Source organism: Nestor notabilis, unplaced genomic scaffold, assembly GCF_000696875.1.
Source record: "Nestor notabilis isolate BGI_N333 unplaced genomic scaffold, ASM69687v1 scaffold11596, whole genome shotgun sequence".
Taxonomy (NCBI): domain Eukaryota; kingdom Metazoa; phylum Chordata; class Aves; order Psittaciformes; family Psittacidae; genus Nestor; species Nestor notabilis.
Genome location: NW_009933335.1, coordinates 12926 through 23947, shown reverse-complemented (window position 1 = coordinate 23947; position 11022 = coordinate 12926). Strand labels below are relative to the sequence as shown.

The window sequence follows — 11022 nt, the reverse complement described above, 5'->3', positions numbered from 1 at the left end:
CTCTTTCCTTTTCTCAATAACCAAAATTACTACAGAAGTTTTATTTTCAAAATGCCTCATTTCTAGTTTTTCTGTGAAATAAATTTCTGACACAGCCACACATGCATAAACAGGACAAGTACTCCAACTTTTCCAATCATGTTTCTACTGTTTTTCATTAGCTTGGTTCAGACTACATCCCCGGTTCATCACTTTAGTTTGAACAAATGAAGACATTAACTCAGTCTCAATGGCTACGGGATAATTCATTAGATTCGCTCTTAGGCGCAGATTCAGCAAGGCACTTTAGTTGTTGGGAATTGAAAAGCTATGTAAAGGATTCAAAGCCAGTAAAATCTATGGGATTTCAGCATAGGTTTAAGAATAAGTATGAATGTGCAGTTTACTGAATGGAGGCTTTTTTAAAGTAAGGATCTTATTACAGAATAATTTATCAATAAAGACTTAAATGACTTGATCAACTGCGGACAATCACTGCCATCCTATTTACAGGATATAAATTATGACAATGCAGATGTTGGGATTTTAGAGAGATAGGTACATTGACTGCCTGATGGGAAAAGGCTTCTGTCCTTGACTTACTAAGGATATTGTGGCAAGAGCAAGTTAAGGGTATGTTCTTCTCAAAGACATTAACTGGATTTGTTCTGAAATATATAAAGGTGAAAGGCTTATCCTCTGACTCCAGCCATCGCATTCTGAGATATCTTGACTGACTGGCACAACACAGATTCATGTCTGGAGTATCCTCCTTATGTGGATGCAGTGATCTGCCTTAAAGCAGTTATGACACAAGGATGATGGAAACAGGAGAGAAAAAAAAAAATCCATATTAAAAGATCTTGAGGCTCTGAAGTGGAGATGGAGGGTATGCTACCTGCTGGGTGCTTTATTTTTGGTACTGTTTTATATAGAAATTGCCAAGATACTAGGCAAAACTATGAGTAAGTTAAAATAAGAAAATAAACTCCCTGAGCTCATAGTTGCCCTCTACAACCCAGTCTGAAGGAAGGATTCGAACTTCTTTCAGTTCCTATGAAGTACAGCATAAAGTTTTGGTATTCAGATTTGGTCTGTCAGGCAAGATTTTTGACTGACCATAAGGTGCTTCAGAATGCCTCAGAGATAAGGTAATAGAAACTCTGTTGTGGTATTACCTTGGCATTGCTAATATAAATTCTAATAGAGAAAAATCAAGCCATATAATTAATCAGCAAAGTTGAAGTTAAACTTCACTGTCAAGAGGGTATTTTTTTATTTTAAATTACAACACACAACATCTTCTGTTTGCTGGATGGCCTAAGTGCTTTCTTTCTCCCCTGTAAGGGTTTCTTGCTTAGATTCTTTAGCTGATTAGTCATGCAAGAACCTTTCAGCTCCCCACCACTTTTATCAATGTGTAGTAGTAAATGCTGTAACACAGACAAGCCCCTGGAGAGAGTACTAGGGATTCAAATGTGCATTGTCTTATCCTGCCTTTTTGTGCATCCCCCCAGACTAGCTTCTCTATGTATACACTTTATACAGTTGTGTAGGCATAAAAGTAGATAGTCAGTCTGTGACTTGACGTGCAAATTACATTGTGTACCCAAAGCAGTATAAAATCTAGAATGAATTACACGCAGATACTTCCACTTTCTAGGGAAACCAAGCTTCAGAAATTTTTTTAGTGTTCTTTCACTAATGAAATCAGACTCTTTTTTGTATACCTAGGTCTAAAAGCTTCTTTACTTACTTGCTTTCATTTTTTAAGGAAACCATGAATAAAGAAAAACAACAAAATGCAAAAAATTTAGTCACTCTAAGAAAATAATACAATTTGCAAATTAACTTAAAACATGAAGTATAGCCTGACATTGAAAGCATAGTTGTAAAGGATAGGCCATTACCATTTTTCCACGAACTTTACTTAATCATATCTCTGAAGACAGATTTTGATTGAGTCATTAATAAATATCTGCTTCACTAGAGTTCATTTCTTTGATTCTAAGATGTCATGAAAATAAAATTTTCCAGTCATATCTTCTCTATTCACCTTAAAATGTGTAATGAGAAAGCAACTGGCACTCTTCTAGTCCCATGCAAATCAATTAAAATCAAACATTTCCAAAGAGTTTATCTTAATATACATTTCTCATAGATATAACTCAAAGTAACTCTATGATTAAATAATCAGAAATGTAGAGCTAACTTCATGAGTTCATCATGTTAGATACTTTAGATTTACCATCATTCTCAAACAGATTAGAGTCTCAAATTTGTTTAATACAGTATTTACATATCATTTGTGTCCTGGACATGTATGTCACCTGAATATTTCAGCTCTCTTAGATCTGAATCTAGACTTCTCAACACAGATGAACAACTTAATAAATCTATATCCCCAAAACCAGATAGCACTCCTTAAAATATTTTTTATTAATTTAGACTCAGCACATATACCTAGTATACTTACAGTATCCTCAGCAGAGTGAAGCTGTACTAACATAAATCCTTGCAAAATTAAACCCCCCACATTATCAAATATTAGAATGATGTTCACTAAAATTTATTTTGCATTAAAGAAGTATAATTCCATTAATTCCAAGAAAGGTTATGAAATAACTAGGAAGATTTATTTTTTGTTTAAAATAAAACTTGTATTTTTCAGCTAGGAAGGAAAAAAAAGAGAGAATTTCATTAAATACTGGTAATTAAACCCTTCTGTACTTCAAAAGCTCAAATAATAACATCTCATTTCATGAAACCTCAGAAATTTTCCTGTTTTCCAGTGACCTTTGCAGAGATACATGTAACTGCAAAAGGAGATCGTATGCAAAGTTACCATTGCCTGAGCTGTACAGCTCTGACATAGCAATAAGAACTTACAAAGTCTCTAAAATCACTAGTGCCCTAAAAACCTCTTTCAACAGCCACTTTAAAATAAGTGAGCAAGGGCACCACTGCCTGTGAATGTTCCCACTAATGGTAAGTTGATGAGATGCATAAAAATACATCGGAGCACAATCCATAATTAGTGTTATTTTTTGCAACATACCAGAAAAGTAAATAAGTAGTGTCTGTCTTTTTATATCTGGGGAGCTGAGGAACCTGGTATAATTGAGACATATGCTTTAATTAGAATGTCACAGGCACTATGTGACAGCAAGCCTGTCACAGCTTGTCTGCTCCAGAAATAAAAAACGAAAGTTTCAGAAAACTGTGATTGCCTAACTGGTGGACAGCATACCTTCTCCTAGAGAAGAGGCAAAACCAGAAGTTGGAACCTATAATTTGTCTTGTTTCCTTCCGTCCCTTACTGACTGTTTTATGTGATTTTACATACCCGTTCTCTGCATGCAAATGTATTTATGAGAACAGAGAAGAGAAATGTGATCCCAAATATCAGACCCATTTGTCAGAAACTGCCCAGCAACCAGGTAACTCACAGGTTTCACAGAAAAGGTTTGATCCAGCCTGAGCTTCCTAACACAGCCTCCAAGGAATCGAATGTGAAGCCATTTAAGGGTCCATTGTCACAGTCCTCTTTAATATTATACATCTCCATGTTCAGTGTGCTGAGTTACACTCACCTAAGCACTAGCATGGAGCTGTTGACCCAGTACTGGGGAGTGATTTATCCTGCAGGCTAATCTCTAACAAAATTAATCATTTTCAAATCTATAATTTCTGTTTGACTATAAACTAACAAGCTATTAACATTACTATTGGAATTCAGCATTTTAAAACATATATTAATTTTGTATTAATTTTATGGGGGGTTGGGGGGAAGACACAACCAGAACTGCTTTCTGGGAAAAGCAAGAACAATAAACTTTTAGGTAGAAGCCACTGAAGATTACTCAGATAATATGATTTTTATGATACGTTAAATATTTCCACCAGAAATGGAACAAGAAAGAAGCGTAGTGGAATGGGGGAGTCTTATCTCCATGCTCCTGATGGCAGTGAAAGGGTTCTGTCTATCTTGAGGTTACAGTGCAGGATTCGTTCGCTTTGTGAAGATGTGGTTTTTAGGCAAACCTTGTGATTTACCTCTCCAGTTTGAACTCTCCAGCTGACTGCTTACCCAGTACTGAATATACCTAACTCTCCCAGGTAACACCAGGCAAATTTTTAATGAAGAAACTTGATGCTCTTGCCCTATTGAATGAAGGGCTGTATTAACAGAACAAGGGCTCAGAGACAAATCTAGGTGGGATTATCAGAAACAGGCTGTGCAGCTCACTGTAGGACACCTCTAACAACATTGAAGCACTCAGCCATCACCCCAAGCCTCAAGCTAAAGCCTAGGACACTGGAAAAACAAAGCAGACACCAATCTTGTTCTACATTTTTAGAATTCACGAATGAGCAGGTCATAGATTAAAAATGGAGGCAGCGCTTTCTTCCTCTCAAAGTGGACAGGTTTGGAGGACAATGGCAGAAGAGCCTGGACCTTAGTTCTTACAGTATGCTACCTGCTGAAAAGGACTAGAAGAAAAATAATACAGGCCATACTCATTGAAAAAAATCATTGTTATAATTTAATTATCTTCTGGGGATTTTATTTAAGTTATTAATACTATTAACCAGCCTTTTGGTCTGATTATATTAAGGCTGACCTGATTGCTCTATAACATGCACAGTACAGTATTACCACCACACTAAATAAAGCTAGACACAAATTTGGAATGTACAAAATGCATGACTTGATAACCTACAATATTATGAAATCTTTTCCTAAGCAGGAATTTTAAAATGTGTCTCTGGCAGTGTAATATTTATAGCACCACATTTTGTCAAGCATACATACTAACATATAAGTATTCAATTCAAACAGAAGCATAATCCTTGCAGCAGATCCTTCTTATGCTTTTTGATACTGTTTCTTGCAGCTATTTCTTGATAATACAGCACACCTCCAGTGACAATCCATGGCTTAAGCCATGTGTCTCAGTGATTTTAAACCAATGAAGACATGTAATAATCCTCTCTGTGCTCTGTTACACAGACCTCAGTTTTGTTAAGACACTGAATTTATTATGAGGACCTGTGTCTACTGTGTTTTGCAGTCATTCCTGCCTGCAACACCACTAATCTTCAGCCAGAGCATGTTGCCGGTTCCACTGTACTTACCCAGAAAGATGGACACTCACAAGCAAATTCTATGGTTCAGTCACAGTTTTTGGTTCTCTTTGAAGAATATTGCCTCGATAAGTTGAACCTTAAAGCCTCAAAAGCAAAACTTAGGATGTTTGGAACAGTTAAAAATGTTGCCCTTTCATTACAGGAAATAGGGGTAAGCAGGGTGGACTAGCCAGAGCACTGGGAAAAGCTATCTTTCCTGAATTAGAAGATCTATCTTTCCCAAATTAAGAAAACATTTACAAGTAACCAGTATTATGGAGTAGTAGTTAATTTCCTACAAATTAAAATGAAATTGTGAGAAGACAGGGCTTCTTTTTCAGACTCAGACAAGGATTTGCGTGCCAAAAAGTATGTTTCTTTCCTACTTCTGCCTGCAAGCTTTCATTCACTTTCATTCTCAGACTTCCATGGTTAGATTACTGCTAGCAGTGGCTTATGAACAGACTGATTCTCACAATCATCTGTGATCTAGTGCTATAACATCCAACTTCTAGAACTGGAAAAGACTGAAGGAATTACAGGCTCTGTTTCCAGTTTAACAACATTTTTCTTGCACAATGCTCAGTGCAATTTTTGAAAAAGCATCAAGTATTATTGTCATTGCAGCATTTCCTAAAGAAGTGCATTATTATAGTGTAGGTGATGACTATTTTTCAAGCATAAGGCAAAGCTTGTGTATTATTATGGCATAATTCCTAACGCTACATTCAACACATATGATCTCTTCTTTCCTAACCAGTTCATTTATGCAGAGTGTTAACATTTTTTTTCCTGGAATTTGTATCTAAAACAATTGCATAGTAATCCATTTACCTGTGAACACCTTGATAAGGATTGAAGAAAGGATTTAAAATGTTTATTCAGGATGATCAAGTCTGGCATGGAAACTCTTGGTTTTGGTAGTAACAGCAAAGCATTTACAGTACTCACATAATGAATTACCTCATCACCATGTGGCACACTGGAGCTGAATAGAGAATGACTTTGCCATGGTTGACAATATCTAAGTATATCAGATACAGTTAAAACGACAGTTGCCTAGAGGGCTTCTTTATGTTGAGGGAAAACCTGAGTCAACAAAGCTATCTTATAAAAGTTTGTGACCAATTCATTAAAAATAACTTCTCAATTAAAATTTGCCAGTGACAAATTCCCCAAATTGCAAAAAGGTGGCTTCACTCAGTAATTTCTTTAAATGTCTTACGAAATTGTGCTCCTCTCAGAGTTGCTGCGTGAGAGAGAATTCCACAGCTACAAACCTCAGCACCTCAGAGTTGGGGACATACACTTAAATGCTAGAAATTGTTCTTCCTCACAATGGGAAGGATAAGTGAAATCTCTGCTTCCTGTTCCCCGGGTTATAGGAACCAAGCTTCAGCTGATCACTGGGAAAATTTCAGAGATCAGTTATTCCTCCTCTAATGTTAACTGCAGGTGTTAGCTAAGAGAACTTTCTCCTGGATTTGCTGACATCACTTTAGCCTGTAGGATTTTTTAGAGCATCACCTTCTCAAATAGCGCTTTGATCCTTTCATAGCCCAAGTGAGTCAGTGACACAGTTTGTTGCAGCAGGTTGCTTCTGAGTATGAGCCATCAAGAGACACTAAACAGGGTGAGTCATATCAGCCCTCTTGATGTTAGCTTTACAGCTACCATGAAGCGCTGATCTTTGGAATGAAAAAGATGATAGTTGATGAGGTCAAGTCAGGGTTAAAAGCTAGTTATTACTGAAAAAGGGCCCATATCATTTTTTTCCTTCTTTGTCAATATCTTTTTCCAATAAAAGCAAGAGGAAAGTACCTGTTTCTGAACTAATGTACGTGGTTTTGTTGTTTGGTTGGGGTTTTTTTTGTCTCCTTGCTTGAGCTGAGAACTAAAGTGAAGAAGCTTTTCTTGTGCAAGGGGCTGGGCCAAGTGGTCTCTAGAAATCCCTTCTGACATAACAATTTTCTACAACTCTGTGACAGGGACTCTTTCTGTCCTGCCTGTATCTGCTGCTAACTCATGAAGCTATATAAAGTGACCGCATAGGGTGCGGGCATTGGTCTGTACAGCTTTAGAGGCAAAACTAACTTAGATACAAACACTAACCTCTTAGGTGCATTTCAAGGTATTTTCACTCACCACCCTTCATTTTTGGGGGACTGACTCAGAAAGAGCCACCCTGTGAAAGGAAGTGAAGCTATTGCACAAAGCTAAGTGGGCAAGATACACATATTCCACAACAGCTGTATTTCCCTTCCTTATAAAACCTAGAACGTAGCTTTGAATTTGCTGGACAGGGTAACCTTTTTTAGACAATAATGAAACATTGAGATTACAGGAGGTAGGTCTGTGAAAGTACCACTTCACTGCCCAGTCAAAAAAAAATGCAAATCAAATCCCAAAAATCATTTAATACAATCCTTTTTTCACTATATTTTTTAAAAAAGAGCTGGATTTTCTTTAAAAAACAACAACAAACAAACAAAATAAAACAAAAAACATGCTTTAATATGAGCAAACGGGGTTTGTTCATTTTCTACTACCTTTCTGAAACCCTGATGCCACTGACACAGGGAAGGGTTGCAGACCATTCCATCAGTGAAAGAGGTGGATGAGGTTACAAGAGGGAGGTTGTCTGTGCAAGGCACAGCACTCTACTTCTGGTGGAGACTGTCCCATTACCACAGTACTTCACACCTAGCACGCCTCAGTTTATGCAAGCTTGAGAGTTGCATAAGACTTTGACCTGCACAACCAATGTTTTTTTTCTGTGAACCTCTCTATGGATATCCTTCTGCAGACCAGAAGGACGGGCACAGAGATCTAGTGCAGCTTGTCAACAATAGACGCAAATCACTGCAAGCATAAAAGAGAGCAAAGGCTTTCTAGTGCTTCGAGCTGTACCTCATCACTTAAATGTGTTTCATCTCCAAGGTGTGAGTGCTAGAAACTGTAATCACATTAACGCTTGAGAACTTTGGTTGTCTATCAACAAATGGTGCAGATGGATGTCTCTTTTTTCAGATATGTTTCAGAATGAGAATTCAGCTTTTGCTTGCATAACTGTAGATCCCCAAAGGTATATTTTTGTCTTTAGCTCTTGTCATGGGTAGGGAAGTTGCTATTACTGCTTCACATTATCTTTCTTTCCTTGCAACAGGATAATGTGGATCTTGGTGACCTGATGTTTTCACTCTGCTACCTTCCAACAGCTGGTAGACTAACTATTACAATAATAAAGGCAAGAAATTTAAAGGCAATGGATATCACAGGAGCATCAGGTAGGAATGAATTTAATGCTTAATGTGGATTTCTGTCCTGTTTCCCTCCTGAGACACAGAATCAGCACTGTCAAATCCCAGAATGATTTTTGAGAAGAGGGTTATACACTGCAAGCTCTTGAGTTACTGGAGTACAGGAATTTCAGAGAAATAAATAATATATTTCAGTTTGCTCCATTGTAACCAACAGTTTAAAATAACATGCTCATAAAAAGACTTAAAGATTATTCTAAAGTCGTTGTGATTCAGAATAGTGCAAGTTAGCCAAACTTGTGTTCATAACAGTGGGAAGCTGTACAGCAGACTGTTATGGCTATGGCACAGAGGCAGACTGACCCTCTTTGGCAGTCTCCCAGAGCCACTGAGCCAGTGCTGCTGTTGTTGGCACACAGATAAAACAGGATCATCCCAGATTCCTTTCAGCAACCCTTTCAAAACTTGATGATGAAACCAAGAAACTAATTTAAATAAGAGTTCATAGATGACTTTTAAGTACTAGCAGGGAGTTGTAGAGCTCCCAGAAAGGGACCACAAAGAAATAGCTGGTTTTGCTACATTCAGGAGTTTAAACTTAATTATAATTCTCTTGAGAAATATAAGCCACTAACTGTTACACTTTTAATTATTTTTAACCATACATCAGTAAATCCCACTGTGAAAAATATTGTCATCTTCTGTCTGTCCTACAAATCTGCACAAGTAATTAGGCTGTTATAAATAGGCTGATACACAGGCTGTTGTATAAAACAGTCATGTGTAGCACGGTTCAGTGGACATTTTAATACCCTGTGAGAAGCTGGTTCACAATAAAGAGCTTCTTGAACCTAAATTGTTTATTATAAGCAGTCAACCAGGTAAAGCTTTCAAAGCTCTACTGCCTCCCAGGCATTCCGTGGTAATAAAGAAGCTCAAATTCCAGTCAGGTCCAGGTGTTTAATTCTGCAAGCAGGTATGGGCATACAAGAAGGCTTCTCCCTTCACTTTCCATTTATGTTTGCTTAAAAACAACAAAAGAAAACCAACGTTGTTCTTATGATTCACACAGATCCCTACGTGAAGGTTTCTTTAATGTGTGAAGGAAGGCGACTAAAGAAAAGAAAAACTTCCACCAAGAGGAATACCCTTAATCCCGTTTACAATGAAGCCATAGTCTTTGACGTCCCTCCAGAAAACATTGACCAAATTAACTTGTTGATAGCTGTTATGGATTATGACCGGTGAGATACCTGTAGCTGTAAAATAACATCATCTATTGGCTTATAAAATCTTGCATAGTGGTTTTGCATCCAGAAACAAAGCTGTATTTTTTTCCCAGTAAATGGGAAATTAATGTCGAGTTTGGTAGAAGCTAAAATTTCTTGTAATATTAGGCAGAATTTCCTTCATAAGTTTTAAAACACAGATTTGCATCTATAACTGACAAAGCTAAGCTTCAGTCTACCTGAAATAACTGAACATATAATCAGACAGTCCACACGCTGATGTTCTGTTTGTGCACCCCTTAGACATGTATCTCCATTTATAAAATTGTGGCTTATATCTTACTTATATTTGCAACTAGTTACAGAACACAGGCAAAGAACTTTTTATATCTTCAGGCAAAATTAAAAAACAAATGCACACAGACGCACAGTGTATGCTATAATGGGGGAAATACTAAATTGCTCTGGTTAGTGGGAAATGCAAAGAGCAAACCTATGTATTTTGTAGTTCCTTATATTTTTTAAGCAATAATTAATTCTAAAAATCCAAGATTTTTTTTTAATGAAATAAGTAAATGATATGGTTCTAAAAGTAAAATTTTAAGAAAAAAATATTATGGAACATTTTCACAGTGTAGGTCACAATGAGGTCATTGGAGTATGTCAAGTAGGCAACGATGCAGAAAGTCTAGGCCGTGACCACTGGAACGAAATGCTCTCATATCCTCGGAAACCCATTGCTCACTGGCATCCCCTTGCAGAGGTAAGACTTATTTCTTGCTTCCCCATTACTGTAATTGTGAATATTCTTCCATATGGCATTAGAAGTTGGATAAAATTTTATGAACAAAACCAAGATCCACATGCATGCACTAAAACTTAGAAAAGGGCTCGGAAACACTGATATTAAAAGTCAAACATAACACGCAAGTTAAGTCTGCTCCTTTCAATTTTAGGGGTACAGAAAGTAATAAATGTATTTAACATATATACATGGAAAAATGAGCATTATACACTGGATTAAGGGTTTGGCTTTGCTTTTTAAATAAGATCTTGGGTAGCTTTCACTGCTAATTGATATAAAGAAATGAACCTTGTTTACAGAACAACCAAGACCTATTTTTTTATATATAACAACCTAATATGACTTCTTCTCTTGTAACAATATATCATCCATGCCACTAGCACATCTCGAGGGATGCCTAACTGCACTGAAAAAAAAATGTTTAAGTGTCTCTGGAGATCTGAGGTGCTGATAAGAAGCAACACAATCAGAAAAGCTTTTTAAGGTTCCTATGTTTTTTTTTGTTTTGTTTTGTTTTGTTTTTTGTCTTTAGGGCCCTATTCAGCAGAAATGTTATGCAGGTCTTCTGCGCTTGGATGGCTGCCGAAGAGGCTTCCTCACCCTTTTAACCTATTCAGCC

The 11022-nt window shown here is 37.0% G+C and overlaps 1 protein-coding gene across 1 annotated transcript in view; it reads left to right on the top strand.

The window, feature by feature from the left end:
• SYT9 (synaptotagmin IX) overlaps positions 1-10391 on the top strand; it is a gene marked incomplete at both ends in the record, with an annotated part of 31760 nt that extends 21369 nt beyond the window's left edge. Inside the window, 3 exons of the mRNA XM_010016837.1 lie at positions 8276-8396; positions 9442-9613; positions 10232-10391. Coding sequence (XP_010015139.1) covers positions 8276-8396; positions 9442-9613; positions 10232-10391 — 453 coding nt within the window. The remainder of the gene's footprint in view (positions 1-8275; positions 8397-9441; positions 9614-10231) is intronic.
• Positions 10392-11022: the final 631 nt, after the last annotated feature.